The 16,464-nt window shown below is 41.5% G+C and overlaps 1 protein-coding gene across 2 annotated transcripts; it reads right to left on the reverse strand.

The window, feature by feature from the left end:
* Window positions 1-459: 459 nt before the first annotated feature.
* Window positions 460-10,994, reverse strand: LOC115394453 (muscle M-line assembly protein unc-89). Of its 2 annotated transcripts, XR_003932086.1 has the most exons (17): window positions 10,749-10,994; window positions 9,944-9,987; window positions 9,600-9,664; window positions 9,395-9,510; window positions 9,216-9,276; window positions 8,874-9,072; window positions 8,684-8,770; window positions 8,122-8,304; window positions 7,378-8,006; window positions 6,209-6,727; window positions 5,334-5,943; window positions 5,160-5,230; window positions 4,274-4,414; window positions 3,965-4,125; window positions 3,774-3,864; window positions 3,109-3,634; window positions 460-470 (listed from the first exon to the last, which is right to left on the reverse strand). XR_003932086.1 is itself a non-coding variant. In XM_030099763.1 (16 exons), the coding sequence occupies exons 1-16, from the start codon at window positions 10,773-10,775 to the stop codon at window positions 3,537-3,539; spliced, it is 3,102 nt and encodes a 1,033-aa protein (XP_029955623.1). In that variant the 5' UTR covers window positions 10,776-10,994; the 3' UTR covers window positions 3,054-3,536. The 2 variants fall into 2 exon arrangements, 1 of the variants encoding a protein (XP_029955623.1); XM_030099763.1 differs by lacking the exon at window positions 460-470 and having other exon boundaries at window positions 3,054-3,634.
* Window positions 10,995-16,464: the final 5,470 nt, after the last annotated feature.

The following is a 16,464-nucleotide window of genomic DNA, read 5'->3' on the forward strand; positions in this document are numbered from 1 at the left end:
TGTGTGTATGCGTTGCGGGTCTGTTTACAGGAGCACGCTGTTCAGAGTAACTCCAGCGGATGATCACTCATCCAGAGTCATTCAAGGTTCTGTTGAATCTGTGCAACACGTATCAGGAAGCAAAACAACGGCTGCTGCAGCGGACGACAGCAGGACGGAGGAGGAGGGAGGGAGGGAGGGAGGTGGAGCAGGAGTCTGATGTCTTTGGCCCGCAGCTTTGTCAGTTTCTTTCTTTTATTATTATTTTCTAATGCATATTACTCACAGAAGCTCTCACAAAATAATAAAAGCCTTTCATTTTTCCTAAACGGTCAATTGAGCTTTTTGCATGGGGCCTTCAGATGAATGTTCATATTATTAATTTCCTGCTATTTGCCTGAACCTGAAAGAATCGTTTAATTGTTAGAGGAAGATTCATGAAGCGAGTCAACAGTTTGTTTTTGCAGACGAGTTTATCAAACGCTCTCCCGCTGAGTCGAGAATGCAAAGCCGCACACAAACTCACACAGCCGGTTCGAACAAAGGGAGGAAATCGTTCTCAATGCTTGAAGTCAGTTCCAAAGAAACTGAGACTCAGACTAATCAAAGAAACCTTGTATAGCCTTTGTTTGGTCAAATGATTTCATGTCATGAAGGCAAATACTCTGTGATTTATACTGTCCAATTATTAAAAGTGCTCTCTGGCGGCCGGTTTTCTCACCGACGTCTTTTCCTCCTGATGTTTGAACGCACGATTCCGGCGCACCGAGCCAAAGTTGGTTCTTAGAAAGGTAAACATTTGCTGCCTTCTGTGCAGAAACTGTATCAGAAATGCGAACGCTCTGGTTGTCTGCTGATAAGCACTTTACGGAGAAGCTCTTTGCATAAGAAATCACCGCGAACCAGACGCCGGGGCAGCGGCCGCCTCCGTCTGCACCGGGAGCGTCTGTCATGTGTCCCACGGGCGAAAAACTGGCTGCCAAGCAGCCTTAATGCGGTCTGAGAGGTGAAATTACGGAGTGGAAAAACACCGAAAAACAGGACATTCAATGGATCTTTTCAGCAAAAAGTTACTAATTTAAGAGTCAACACACACAAGGAAAACATGGAAACTCCACAGAGACGGCAGGAAGTCAAGCTGAAGCTATTCTATAGCTATTGCAGAACATTTACTCTGCTGGCTCTGGTGCATGGCGTATGAATGGATAACTCAGCCAGGATGAGGATGCGTTTTGTTGGCGAAGGCTGAAATTAAGTTCAGAGTTGAGCGGACTACATTATTTAGAGCCTGTCGCACTACTTAAACCGACTTATCCCCGGACGTGCAGCCCGCCTGAGGTTCAGGCAGCCGAGATAAATGCACAGCTCATTTCCTTTTCTTCGGCACTGATAAGGTACTGTAAGTTTTCCAAAGCCAGGAGCTTTAATTTTTTCACTGTTGCCGTTACAATACTGCAAAAAATGTCTTAATTAATGCCTTTCAAGTCCATATTATATAGTGTAAAAATGTTCTATCGATCAACTGTGGCGCTCTGACACAAACTAAGTTCAGAATTTCACAACTCATTCATCCCCTCAAGATGGAAGCGGCGCCGAGTGCGTTGTCCATTTCAGCACACAGATGCTGCGTTTCAGGCAGAAGCATTCGGTCCCGGACTCGGTTCATAATTAAAGACCTGGGACCTGGGTTCTCCTGAATACCCCGGTGGTCCGAGCAGCGTTGACTGAAGGAGATCCTGCCCGGAGGCGAGCCGGCCCGCCGCTGCTGCTGCTGCTGCTCAGCTAAAACCAGACATTCAGGAGTGATAAATTATCAAAGTGGCAGGATGCTGAAAGCTCCACTGCAGAGACGAGCGTCTCCTCTTTGTTTCACGGTCAGGGTGTGCATGTTGATTTTGTTTTTAATGGGATGGGTCGGTGATTGACATGTTGTCGCCTGCAGAAACAGATGAAGTGTTCCTAACAGGTGGGAGGACATCAAACAGTCGCGGCCCTGTTTTAAATATTTGCGTTACATTATTAAGTATAAGCTAAATTACAGCGTAAGGACAATTCCAGTATTTTGTTTAAGAAACATGTTGGTAACTGTGTATCATAAACTATTGAACAGTACACCCGGGGGCAAACATATAACATATTCTCCAGCAAAAACATGACTGAACTTGATGAAGAAAGTTGGTGAATGATTGATGAGGCAGCAGCAGGTATGACTGATGTAAGACTGAGTGATTTCAGAGTGAACTGCGCTGCTCGGCTTCACTGCAGCTGACAAACAGCGTTTTATTGTGAAAGACTTCAGTTTCTATAAGAATGAGTCCAACAATGTCATCAAGGAGCTATAATCATTGCTGCCACCACAGTATTAAAATGGGACTTTAAAAGTTTTTCTTCCAACAGAAACCGTCATCGATCCTTCCGTAGCTGTGAGGGACGAGACGTTTCTGTCTGCAGGCGTGTAAAAGAGCAAGCTTCTGATCTCTGGGTTATTAAAGCCATATATCTGAATAAAAACAAGTATTTTGGGAAGTATTTATCATGATGTGAGATGACAAGAGGGCAGGATTTTGTCAATACCTGTGCAGACACGATAAAAGTAACTTCAAAAACATCCCCGGTGGCAAGAAAGATGAAACTCCTCCTCGGTGTTCAGCAAGATATGAGTGATTCCTCACTGGATTAACTCGTATTTTTTTTTTAAATTGTAACAACTGGGGCTACAGATCCTGCAGAAGGTGACGTTTGTGAGCTAAACATGTTTATATGTTGACATTTGGAAGGAACCTGAGCAGCGGCGGCAGGTGATACACTTTGAAACGCTTCCGTCACGACTTCTGAGAGCAGCCGTCTCTCTGATGACGGCTCCACTATCTCTCAGCGGCAGCAGGAAACTTCCAACACATCTACGCGAGGATCAACAGGCCTGAGACAGGGAAAACGCTTTTTCTTTTTTGGCGCTTCCAGTTTGAATCAGCTAAACACTTTGCCTTCATTCATATTAACTGCAGTCTAATACAGGTCACATATTCTCACCTACGGCTAATTTACAGAGAAATTTATTGAGTTCAATTATTTACAGCATCCAAATGTTGCTAAGAAGCGAAGCATACTGGATCACGTTACAAATGTAACATCAGTGAGTGAGTTTGATACATTAATAACTGCCATGTGGTAACTTACTTTTAACCGGGAAATAAATATCTCAAATCTTTTAAATAATTTCTGTTCATTCAGATGTTTTAAAGACAGCAGAGTCGAGTTCAGTGACGCATTAGAAAAACACTTTAACAAAAACACATGCAAAGAAGCACGGTGGTCCAAACTGTCATTTTAGAGCAGAAAACAGATTTCTGTATATATCAACCACTGAGGTAATGGAAAACAGCTGCTTCTTTAATTACAGAGTTCGTCCATTTGATGGACAGTTCTGGAGGGGGAAAAAAAAAAAAAAAAAAAAAACAGACTGAAAATTCACAGGGACGCTTCTATTTACACCATCTATTCCAAAAGTCCAGGTAAAAGGTTGAAATCCCTCCTCCGCCTACTGGGGCTCTGCTCCTTCAGGTGTGAGCAGTACAGTCCGAGCCGTCCGCTGACATCCGGGTGAACAACAGCATCGCAGGCTGTGAAGTGACGTTCCTGATGCTGTAGGCGCGACCTGTGAACGCCAGGAGAAAGCTCAATAAGCTGAACAATACAGGCACGCTCGCTTCTGACAAGACGGCTCCCACTTTTACTGCTCTCATTTTACCTGTGGAAGTGTGTGAGTGTGTGTGTGAGAATAACAGATGACTTACCACAGTTCACCATGAAGGACTGCCCTGCGTTGAAGCAGGACTCACTGCCGTCGATGATAACGCTCACAGAGCTCGTCATCACGTTAAAAACCTTAAAAAAAAAAAATCATTAAAAAAAAAATCAGGTCACATGTTGTATGAGGAGAAACCGGAAGCTAAAAAAGAAAAAAAAAAGGAAGTTTTCTACGGACTGTCGTGGCGCTGTGATCCACCCAGAGAGGCTTCTTCATCTGGGAGCCCAGCATCATCTTGCCGCTGCAGAAGGAGCCGGCGTTCTGCTCCACCTGGAGACCCATGGCTTTGTCCTGGTAGAAGTACCAGTCGAACTGGTCTGGAGTCACCACTGCGTCACCTGCAACGCCGACCGGGCCAACTCAGCGTCGACAAACAACACCGCTGCAGAGGAATCCCTCCAAAAAGAAGCCTCACATTCGAGCCCCAAATAACAGGATCAATTTCCATGGAGTTTTATCTGCGAAATTAAGATTAAGTATTCTTACTTTTGGTCGCAGTGGACCAGAGGCACTTGAACCACTCCGCCAGATTGGATTTATCTTTCGGCTGTAGGACCAGAGGCTTGAGAGGAGGGCCGCACAGATCGGATGGAGAGAGCTCAGCCTGGACTCCGGAGGTCAGGCAAGCTGGAACACAGAGGGAAACGCAGACGTTACAAACATTCACATGCAAATAATACAGTAAGATAATAACAGGAAACAACATTCAGATGACGGTGTTTGGAAAAATGCAAATACAAGCTGTTGTTTTACCCAAATAAGATAACAAACGAATATCAAAGTTTCCAGTTGTTTTTGTTGCGAGCATTTCTTTGGGGGATTTCGGTGAAGTGTGTGTGACGGTGAAAGCTGAAGTCTGTGACGTTCGGTAGCATTTATGAGGCTGTAAAAAGGAGATTTGACGGCTGCAGTGAAGCCAAGTTTCTCATCAGCTTAAAACCAGATCCAAAGTGCAGCAAACCTGGCCCAACAAAACTGTCGTATTTTATTAGCAGAGCCATCACAGCGCATGGAGCTGAAGATATGAATACGGTATGTTCTGTTATCACTGACGCTTATCTTTCTGAGATTATTGACATGCTTTCTTATAATGTAAAGTTCCTTAAAGTTAATGTAGTATTTGGCATTTTACAAGTAAAATAAAAACCAGAAGATCATCCTTATTGATTTCTCTCCCATCTATACACACAGTATGTAACATATTGATTGGTTTAGTGGTTAACGTGCACGGAATGAAATACACAGCTTGCGTATTGATCTCAAAGATTCTAACTGGAAACCAACAGTAGAAAATATTATTCAGAAAATTGACTACACAGAAAGCATGAAAGAAAAAAAAAAGAGAAAGAAAAACACTAAATTTAAACCATACTCGTGTCGTCAATTTCTTCATATTCTTGCAATTCAATCATGGAGGACGGCCCACTTCTGAAGAAATTAGACCTAACAAAAAAAAAAAAAAAAACAAAAAAAACAATGACGGAGTTACAGAAGTGTTGCTTGCAGCAGAGAAAACCTCTGTGGAGGAGGTTGGCTGCTGTCTTACGTGCTCTCCGTGTGACAGCCGTCGTCCTGCGGAGTCCTCTGGTTGTTCAGGCTGCCCTGTGTGCTCACGTCTTCATATCTCTCCACACCGGCTGCCTCTGTGGTCGTCTGAGGTGCCGCTTTTTCCTTGGTGGGGTGTGAAGTGACATTACGCCTGTTTTTCAGCTGCGTGTCGCGGTTTCTCACCGTCACTGGCGTCTCGATGCCCGTTTTAAAAATGTCTGTAAATTTAGCCAGAGAGCTTTTCACAGTCTTTGGAGTGAAGAGTGACTTTGGTTTCAGAGGAAGGACAGGAGTGTCCCCTGCTGGCTTTGAGGAAATGTCCACGTCACTAGAAAGTCCAGCAGGTTCATCCTTCTTAGGCTGCTCTTTTCTTTTCCTCTGGGGTTTGGACTTCTCCACAGCGGGCTGCCGTCTCTTGGGGGGCACGACGTCCACGTCGTCAGGCGAGTCGTTGACCATCCACCAGCTCCCTGCTGGTTTCCTCCTCCGTTTGCCTGGCTCTGCTTCTCTGAGCAGCTCCTCGGGTTGCCTATGGGAGTCCGGTGCTGCGTGTCTGGTGGATATTTTGCCAGCAGGAGTGCGATGATACACTTTCTGGAATATTGGGCCTGTAACAAAGAGAAAATTCACTCAAAAACTGAGACTGTTGTACTTAAAATCCAGCTAAATCAAATCCAGCACATTCAGACATTACTTTGAAATAATAATCATTGTTGTGCGCCGTAAGAATACATTAACTTTTAACATTTGTAACATTCTGACACACGATTGAGGAAAACAATGACGACATCTAAAAGGCACTTGAACGCAGCCTTAGTTGTTACTGAAAGTTCCTTCTCTTTAGCCAATGATAATGTTCAGCGGTAACTTTACCTGAGTCAATGGTTTGGTCTCTGTGGCTGAAGACCAAAGGGCTGGACTCTCCCTGATCCTGGTCGACTTCACGCCCCTCTTCTTCCTCAGGCTGCTGTTCATCTGTTGCTTTTGACATTTCCTCTTTTTCCTCCTCCTCCTGTGGAGTATCCTCACTTTTATTTCTTTTTTTGTTCCGTTTCACTTCTTTTCCTTTAGCTTTATTAACTTGCTGGCTCAACATTGCAATTTCTTTCTGGGTTCTTTTCTTGGAAGCTTCTTCTTTCTTATCTTTTACAGGGGAAAGTGCCGCAGCATTTGTCTCTTTGCTTTTCTGTTTGGATCTTTTGACCGTCGGCTGCTGACCGTCTGTTTCGCCTGAGCTCAGGCCGACCACACCAGCCTTCCACCACTGTCCAGGCGGCTTCCGTTTTCTTTTCTGCAGAATCACGTTGTCTTCAGATGAGCTGCCCGCAGACTCTGCCATCGGTTTGCTTTGTTTAGCATTTCCGTTTGTGTCAGACTTCACAGGATCGTTTTCTATGGGGCGAGAGAAGATCACGTTTCAGACAAGATTTTATTATGTTGCATTATCGGTATTTTCCAGCAAATATTTCCCCACATGAGAAACACAGCAAGAAAATGTTTGTTTGCTTCCTGAAAATCACAAAAAAAAAAAAAACTATATTTTTTCAATAATTTCATTCATGTAAATACAGATTAGCTATAATTTCTCTTTTCAACATTTGTTTAATTTATTTTGATTTTTTTCTTCCGTTTGTTTTGCTTTTTTACATGTTCGAAATAAAGACCGATTCATCAAATCAATCAATGTTTGGGAATTTTGTAAATGAAAAGCAATTTTGATTAAATAATTCCTTGTTTTTGATGATGATAAAAACAATAATAATTAAATAAGACATTAAACAGTCAAAAACAAACAAAAACACCTGACAATCAATGTCCCTACCTGAGTGAGTGGATTAGATAGATGATGCCACAACTTAAAAAAATCAAACATTTACAAAACACAAATTACTTTACTGTGATTCAATTCAAAGTCGGATGATTGACTTCTTGTGATTCCAGCATCTAGTCTAATGAAGTTGCTTTTCGATGCTGCACATCAGAAGCACAAGTGATAATAAAAGACAGAGATTTGATGCTAACAGTGAAAGGTTTGTTCTTACCGGCAGGATCACAGCGGTCCTCAGGTTCCTCATCTGCCTCTGATCTCTGCTCTCTTTTCTCCGTCCCCTTCGATGGTTTCGTCTGGGCAGTCTTGATGCTTTCGTGACGCGTTTTTGAGCTCGTGGTTTTTTTTGCTTCAGAAGATTTGTGTGCGTTCGTTTCTGCTTTCTGAGACGGACTTGCCGGTCTTGTTTCTGACCTGGCTTCGTCGTCCACTTGACTCTTCGCTGTGTCCTTCACTTTGGACTTCACCTTGTTGAGGTGATTTTTCTTTTTGTTTGGTTTCTCTTGTTCGGATAACACTTCATCTTTTGCACTTTCGGGCCTCTCGTCATTCTTCTCCCCTTTTTCTTTCTTCTTGGCCTTTGTTTTCTTATCCGCAGCCTGACTTGCCAGGTTATCGTTTGTTTTTTCCAACCCGTCCTGATTCTGTGGACCTCTTTGAGGGTCTTCCTTGCCTGCTGAACCGGCTTCGTCAGAGGTGCTGGATCTGCTCTGTTGCTGTCTCCTACTGGGGGCATTTTTACACGGGATGGAAAACTGAAAGGCTGTATCATCCTCCAAAATGATAAAATTATCTTCTGGCTCAGGGGCGGGGACTTCAACAGGGATCACAGTTTTCCTTGACCTTTAAAAATAAACATGGAAGAAAAAAAAAATAATATTGAGAGTTTAACTTGAGTATGATTGAGTTAAAATCATTTAGCAATTTTACTTTATTATTAATCAATTTTTCAACTCACCTGGCCAGTTTCGACTGTCCATCTTCTTTGAGCTTCTGCAGGAAAGTCATCATGCTGTTTCCCACGTGTGACGCCGTCTCCGCAGGTGGCTTTCTCTGGAGGGTTTTGGAGCTTTTGTCAGGAGCTGGAAGTGTCGGCTCTCGTCTGCTTGCGACAGCAGGACGCTCAGTGTTTTCTTGCCTCCTGTAAACAATAAAATAAGTACAACTGAAAAACAAACTGCAACAATGGACTGGCATTCAATAGCGGCATTAAATAAGGAAATCTTCCAGTCACTGTTAATGCTAGATGATCACTTATACATTATATTCAACATGTCAAACATTTCCTAAAGTACACATTTGCTATCTTTCATCGTTGACATACAGTATAGCTTGTGTGTATCCAATCACATCATTGTGTTATTTAAAAGTTGAACATCAGTGTAGGACAAACACAAACAAGAAAAGAACAAACATTTACTATAGTTGGAAACAATTACAACATTTGCTGTGGAAAGCAGACACATACAATGTACATGTAAAAAAAAAAAAAAAAAAAAAAAAAAAAAAAAAAAACTTACTGTGGTGCTTCTGGCTTCTTTTTGTTAGTAGTAGACTTAGGGAGAACTAACATCTTTGGAGGAGTCTCCAGCTCAGAGATGCCACTCCTGGAGAATGAGAAGATTCTTGCAACATCAGAAAAGCAAACATAAAAAAAAGCATCCATTTCCATAAGAAGAAATCACGCAGGTAAAGAATTAAGTATCATACTCTTCTGTGACTTGTCCGTTGCACTTGACGTTCTCTGAAGGAGGAGGCTCTGACTTCTTGACCTCTTCTTCCAAGCAGAGGAGAATCTGGGGCACTGCTTTTTCTTCACAGAGCTTCTCTACACGGCTCACACCCCCCATCTGTTCAATAGGACTGGATGTCTTCACCAGCCCATGCACCTCAAATGGGATATCCAAATCTATGAAAGGAAAAGAAATATAGTCTTGATGGGAAAATCATCACCACACAACACTAATAGGAACACATGGGTAAAATGTTAAAAGTGTAATTTCAGGGAAATAAAGTAGTTTTTTGCCAGTGCCACACATTTGAGTTTCTTACCAACATCCAACTTATGACAGATTGATCTGGACACAGGCTGCAGGGCATGTTTATCAGGAACCTAAAGAATCAACCATAGATTTATTGAGTTGAACTGAATGAAAAGAAGATAAATCCAAGGACCAGATGTACATGTAAGGCTGAAAACAGATGCACAGATTTAGTTATGATTAAATTACCATTCGGTGTCCCTCCTGTGGGATGGGAGAGATTGCTGTTTCGGGGAAATTTTGTGTTGAACTAAAATTCTGGCACGGAGAAGATGGGGAGGGAATGATATTTTCTGGAGATGAATCTGAAATTTAAAAAAAAAAAAAGGCATGCCTGAGTGCAACTGACAAAAGCTACTTAACCGCAAATGATTGAAGTGAATCATATCCTCACCTAAGTCATCAAACATCCTGTCCACATCCTCCAGGGTCAGCGGTGTATTCCACTGTTTAGGTGGGCTGAAACACAAAAAAGTGAGGAATTAAAAAGATGTTTCATCTGTATAAGGTAAAAATATAAATACTGTAGCTATAAATAATTGTGAAAAGAGGTGACATTTGCTGGACATACAATAAAACCTCAAACATTTGTGGTCAATGTGATTTATCGACACCTATCATAACAAATAATTACACCATCTTTCAGTCTAGATAAGACAATGGAAACCTGGTCACAACATCATATATGTGAGCTCAAGATGATCTCTTTTACTCTTTCAAAAATATGCCGAAACTTACTTTTCTTTGCTCGTCAGGTAGCAGAGCTGCCTCTTGGGCCTCCTCTGTGAACAAATTCGGAAAAATATTATCAGCTCAGTATTGAAAAGTGGTTGTTATCCTGCTTTCAAAGTAAGCGGTGAACAGAGACATTTTTCTTCACTATGGGTTATCGGGCTCCCTGTTGTGGTATGTCTGATTTCAATAACTTCTTATTGTGTTTTGTAAAGAGCTTGATAATGACATAAAGATTCTGGTATGTTGAAGCAGAGAAAGAGTTAAACTATACAATGTGGGGCTTCTCAAGGAGCTCACTGCTTTAACACTTCATTCAAACTATGTAATATTCTGTATACACTGACACAACTCTATCATACACACATATAGAGTCGACTTTAGCTTTTAAGGTTTGCTTTGTCAGAAAATGCTTGAATTGTGCAGATCAATCAGTTTTGTTTAAATGTTTGCCCAAATTGTTCTAAACATTATTAGTTATTGTAAGGGGCGTTTCAGAGTGTCAAAACAAAGATGGCAGCAATGTTTGGGTTGTCTGTAAAAACATAAAAAAGGCAAACAACCTTGTATCTGTGCGGAGAATTTAGCCATGTTTGAACTAAAATGTTGCAACAGTTTATTAGACTCTTTAAAGGTCTGTTTGGAACATCAGAGAAACTATGTTATCTTCGAACCTAACCGAGCATCCCCTTCTATGAACTACTAACAGGAGACGGGGGTAAACTGCAGCTCAGCTGAATTTATACATGAAATGTTAGTCAAGCTTTCTGGAGGAAGAGCAGAAATATCCTTGAAGAGTAGTTTATCTCACCATTTTGGGGTACGACGTCTCCTCCATTCGTCTGTTTGTTTTTTATGATTTTTTTTTTTGAAGACTTAATGTTAGAGGACCAGCGACTAGCTATTTATTTAACATTGCGTTTTCCACGAGCACTTCTTTGCTTCACCTCTTGAATTCATTCGCGAGAATCCGCTCCGCAACAATCGTACGAGGACTGAATGTATACCGCGATACAGAAAAGCTAGATAAAAGTAATTTAACAATAACGTTAGCAAAACAATGGCGCTGCAGCAAAATAGTGGGAATGACAAAAAACCCGCGCACCTTTGGGCAACTGAATGCCCTGTGTATTGACTCACAGGGGAGGAGACACCGCAGAAACCAGAGACTGTGGCATAAATTACAAAAATCTCTGACTCCAATAACAAATATGTGACTGCTGTAAAAGTTTTATCTAATAAGCTGCGCTCTAGACCATGTTACGAGTTGACGTGAACTTGGTTTTATGTACGTTTACTGCCTGTAAGTTTACGTGCAGGGTAAAAATCCTCAGAATCAGAGGGGGTTTCCTTCTTTAGAGAATAAGGTGATTCATAACGCAGATGTTGCCCTCTACTGGCTTGGAGGGATACAGAACAATACATGACTGCGCTTGGTTTTACTCGTGTTTACGAGCTTTTCACACCACTGCGTAATAAAACATATTTTTCAAACACTTTGATCCACATTTTTGTCTTCAAATAAGGTCATTTGTTGTTAATGGTGCAAATTCTTGCCCTACATTTAAAATTAATTGGAAATAACATTGCTAAATCAAAATCTTTATGTTATTTATTGCTTGTCTCAGCAATGTTGAATGTTTACAGGTGAACTAAATGAATTCTCTGCTATTTTAAATGCAATTACATGTGGTTGAAGTTGAAAATACCACAAAAAACAAAAACTATATAATGATCTTCAAAATGGTGCAACAATGAAAACTATACTGCAGAAATTAATTAAAAATATATATTTCCAGGTTAATATATTAAAAAAGTTAACATCTCCGTTTGTTTTGTTGTGTTTTTCAGAAAATCCACCTCACACATACAGTATAGGAGTAACCTTTAGCACGCATAAACCAACAAACTAATGTCTGATAGTGCTCTCGATGACTGTAAGCAGCAAACATTTTTCTGCTGTTATTTCTTTAACTCATCAGATAAACAACAGACTACTTAAGTTATGTATGTATGTATGTATGTATGTATGTATGTATGTATGGATGGATGGATGGATGGATGGATGGATGGATGGATGGATGGATGCTTAATTTCATATTTCACACATAAAAAAGGAATTTCTAGATAACAACAGTTGTCTTGCTATCTCGTATTTATACAAAACAACCTGAAACTTTCAGAGACATAGAAAAACATGCTCTCAATACTGCGGTGTGGGTCACCAGACCCTTTGTTCACAGTTTTATTGCTGTATGTTAAGATATTCTTATCAGAGCTGTGTGGGTGTGTTATCAAAGAGTCACAAAAGTTCACAAATCATTCAGTCAAAGTTGAAAGTAAGTCACGTTTGGTTGTACAAGTTAAAGTATTAATATTTACACAAGAAAATACATTATTATCATTGGAAAATTCGAATTCATCCTGTTAGACAAAGATTTGCATCACGGCTCCGATATGTACAAAAGGCTTTAGCGAAATATCTTCATCTGTTTCTCAGCATATGTTTTTGGCTCCATGTGTTCGACATTGGTGTTTCTGTAGAGCGGCTGTTTGATGTGTCTCCAAATCACCAAACCAATCCGGACGGCAAACAGCGTGCAGGATGTAGACAGCAGCGCAACTAAGAGGAGAAAATGAAAAGTTAGTACACCTTCTATGTCTCCTTATAGCTTTTAAATTTTAAATCGAGCAGTCAAAGTGGAAGCATTACTGCCTACGAGGATGAACACTGAATTTCTGTGGTCCAGTTTTTATGAAGCGCCTATCAGTGACCTACCTATGAATATGCCATTGCGTGTAAGATTGTCGTAGTCAAAGTTCTTGTCCAGGTTTCCAGACACCGCCCAGATCACCACGATGTAGGTGATGAGGACGTACCGGACATGCTTGTCGAGGACGGTGTTTTCCAAAATAAACCTGTGAATACATCAGACACATTACTTCAGAATCCCACCGACACTTAAAAGATAACATGGGTTCAGTCTTTTCTGCATGGTTTCTTTTAGCGGACTCTTCTCACCACACGACGAGCACAACAGCCAGCACAGAGTATGCGACGGTGGCGGCGTCCGTCGGGTTCATCCCGGCTTCATATTGCAGGACAATTGCCAGGTTGATCAGTGTTGCAACTGTTGTCCACGTTGTGTAGATCATCACGGCATTCTGAACCTGCAGATTCAGTTCAAAGGTCGGCTTTTGATCATCGCACAAAGACACTTTGCCGCTGAACTTTGCACTCCTCGACACTGCGTGGACACAATACGCCCATTGTCCAACATTACGGGCCTCATTAATATTGTGAATTTTCTACATTCGTCAGATACTAACCAAAATTCGGAAGCACCACAGGTCTACATTGTGGTATTTCCTGAGCCAGGGTCCATACACATGGAGGCCGTGGCAGACGAAGGTTAAGGTGCAGTAGTTTGAGAGGATCACCAGGAGAAGGAAAACCAGCGCAGGAATCATCATCCTTCATGTGGGACAAAATCAACAGAGGAACAGACATTTCTGTTTACTTCTCGAACTGCATCTATTAGTTTAAATTCTCACATGCTGAAGCGCCTTACCCTCTGTCCCAAACGAGCAGCCAACCAATGTTAAAGCACAGATTGAAGCACCAGGAAATATAGAATCCGTAAGGCAAGACCGCAGGGCTGCAGTAAACATATCCGTATGCATTCCTGCAAGACAAAACAGCCACGCTGTAGAAATGATACATGAACTTTCATCATGTTGCACATCAAATATGCTGTCTGCAGTTAGGCTGTTTTATTTCCCTATATCTTTGATACTTTGACTTTAATAATTTACTCTCAAAACAGAAAATACAAGAGGTGGTCTCAACTTTCTGCATAGTCCCAGCAGGATGTAGATGAGCATCAGCGTCAGCCAGACGTAGATGACGCTCCAGATGTTGAAGGTCCATCCGGAGGGTGTGATCTGGGTGTCAAACACAGCAGAGACGTTGGCCGTAGTGGTCAAATAAGGTCCTGCGGGGAGAAAAATGCACATATTGAGTCAGAATATATGGGAAAAAAACAGCCATCAGTGGGCTGCCAGTATGGCGTCCAGCAAGCAGCTCAACACATTACCACCCACTACAATCAAACTAACAGTTGTGATTCTTTAGGTATCCTTGCAGAAGTTATTATTATTATTATTATCATTCAGCAAAACTTGATCTTACCGACTCCAACTACGGACAGCGCGTTGAACACCAAACTTATTGCGTAGAAGACGAGGAACACGATGATGGCGGCGAGACGCCCAGGATTGTGTTTCGCCATCGTGATCCACTGTGATGAATAAAAAGAAATCAGATTTACAAATAAAACTAAACACATAACATTCATTTACCCATTATAGTAAAAGACCACCTTAATTTGAGGATCTGGTGTCTTTCAAACTCTTCAGCATTATGCAATTCAGAAAGAGGACTGGATACATAAGCTTGAAATCTACTTGTGTAACATCGCTCCACGTGAACTCTGCCAGCTGAATGTCCACAGTAGTGAGATGTTTGAACAAGATCAACACAATTAACATGTCAAGCCACCAAACCAGTCCTACCGTAGTTCCTCCTCCGGTGAGCGGAGCAGTCAGCGCGAGGGACAGGAGTGAATGTGCAGGAAGAGGCAGGGCGCGAAGGTTATATAGAAAGGCTCGTTGTGCAAGATAAGCTTTTATGGCCCAGCAGGTCACGTGCCTCCCTTATCTTGCATTGATTTATGCCCTATTGACACAATAAAACCTTGTCCAATGAATGAATAAAACCTTGTCCATTCCCCCACCCGAAGGTTTCATAACGAAAAAATTTAATTGAAAAACTAAAACAGTTTTAGTTTATTTTGTAGGAGATGAGGGGATTTTTCGTTTTGATGAGTGATCCCTGTGCTGCCATTATGCACCCTAAAAAATGAATGGTAAAAAACAACGCAAATTGGTTTATTTTTTAACCCAACAGTTAATCAATATTGGACCAGCCCAACAGTAGTTACTTCTACCCAACAAAACGGGTTGGTCTTTTTAGCCCAACAGATGGGTTCATAGATTTAATCCAATCATTGAGTCAAATCAATTTTAGTCCGGGGTCGATTGTACCATATGATTGGGTTGAATATTGTGCTCATTTTTAACCCAACTGTTGCATCAAATTAATTTCAGTCCTGGGATAATTTTACCATATATACTGGTTGGATGTGCCCAAATTCTGGGTCAAATTAACTACAATTCTGTGTTAATTCAACTACACACATAGGTTTAATCTTTCAAAAAATGTAGAGTCATCCATTTTCTATGCTGCTTTTCCTTTTCAGGGCCGCAGGTGGCTGGAGCCGATCCTAGCTGCTGTGGGCGAGGGCAGGGTACACCCTGGACAGGTTGCCAGGGCTGACACATACAAACAAACAACCATGCACACTCACATTCACACCGAGAGGCAATTCAGGGTGACCAATTAACCTGACGTGCATGCTTCTGATTTGTGGGAGGAAGCTAGAGTACCCAGAGGGAACCCACACACACACACACACGGGTAGAACATTCAAACTCCTGACAGAAAGGCCCCAAGCCCCGGCCGGTACTTGAACCCAAGACCATCTTGCTGTGAGGCAAGAGCGCTAACCACTGTGTCACCGTGTGGCCATGTTGAGACATGGATAAATTAGTACAATATGCATATCTTGTAAACAGCTAATTTTCAAAGCCTTTTAAAATTCAATCTATACTTGGCCATGCAAACAATACAGTATGCAATGACGCACTTGTAAACAATGTTTAAAGTATTTCTTTTGAATTTCTTTGGACCCGTTGACAACCCAACAGTGTTCAAAACAACCCATGTGCTGAGTTCAAAAATCTATGTTGGGTCTGATGGACTTTAACCCAACACATGAGCTGCAATAAATAACTCCAAACGCATCATAATAGCCCAAGCTGGGTTACCGATTTCATAACCCAGCGATTGGGTTAGTAAAATGACCCAACATTTTGCAGTGTGTGGAGACTCTCTCATGGTAATTATTTAGTTTGGATTTATAAAAGAGGGAGAGGATTTTCAATCAGTTTTCCCAAAGAACCCTCTTGAAAAGTAGAACTGCTGACTCGGCTTAACTTTGAGTGAACTTCATTTCTCCCCAGTATGAAAATCTCTCTTAATAAAATACAGTGGTGTGTGAATGTGAGTGTGAATGGATGAATGTGATACTGCAGTGTAAAGCGCTTGGGGGTCTGTTAATGCAGAGGAACAGTGTTATATAAGTGTCGTCCATTTACCATTTACTATTAGGCTACAGTTTGTTAGTTTGTTTTCATACACAACTTTTATTTTCGGTATCAGGCTTCAGTTTTTGGGAAATGTAAAACATCTTCAAAGTAAAAGAAAACCCAGTTCTGTTGTATGAATCAGTAACACAACTACCTTATATTCTTTTTGGTGTGTAATCTCTCACTGATCTCCACGCTGGCTGCTGTCGGCTCTAATCTAAGATGACTCATTCAGGATGTCACTTTACTTCAGGCCG

This window comes from Salarias fasciatus, chromosome 9 (assembly GCF_902148845.1).
Source record: "Salarias fasciatus chromosome 9, fSalaFa1.1, whole genome shotgun sequence".
NCBI classification, from domain to species: Eukaryota; Metazoa; Chordata; class Actinopteri; order Blenniiformes; family Blenniidae; genus Salarias; species Salarias fasciatus.

Coding starts and splice junctions, on each gene's coding strand:
- LOC115394453 (XM_030099763.1), bottom strand. CDS start 10,775: ATGGAGGAGACGTCGTACCCCAAAATG. Junction 9,277..9,394: donor CACAGGAGGGACACCGAATG/GTAATTTAATCA, acceptor TTGATTCTTTAG/GTTCCTGATAAACATGCCCT. Junction 6,728..7,377: donor GGACCGCTGTGATCCTGCCG/GTAAGAACAAAC, acceptor CTCGCCCCATAG/AAAACGATCCTGTGAAGTCT.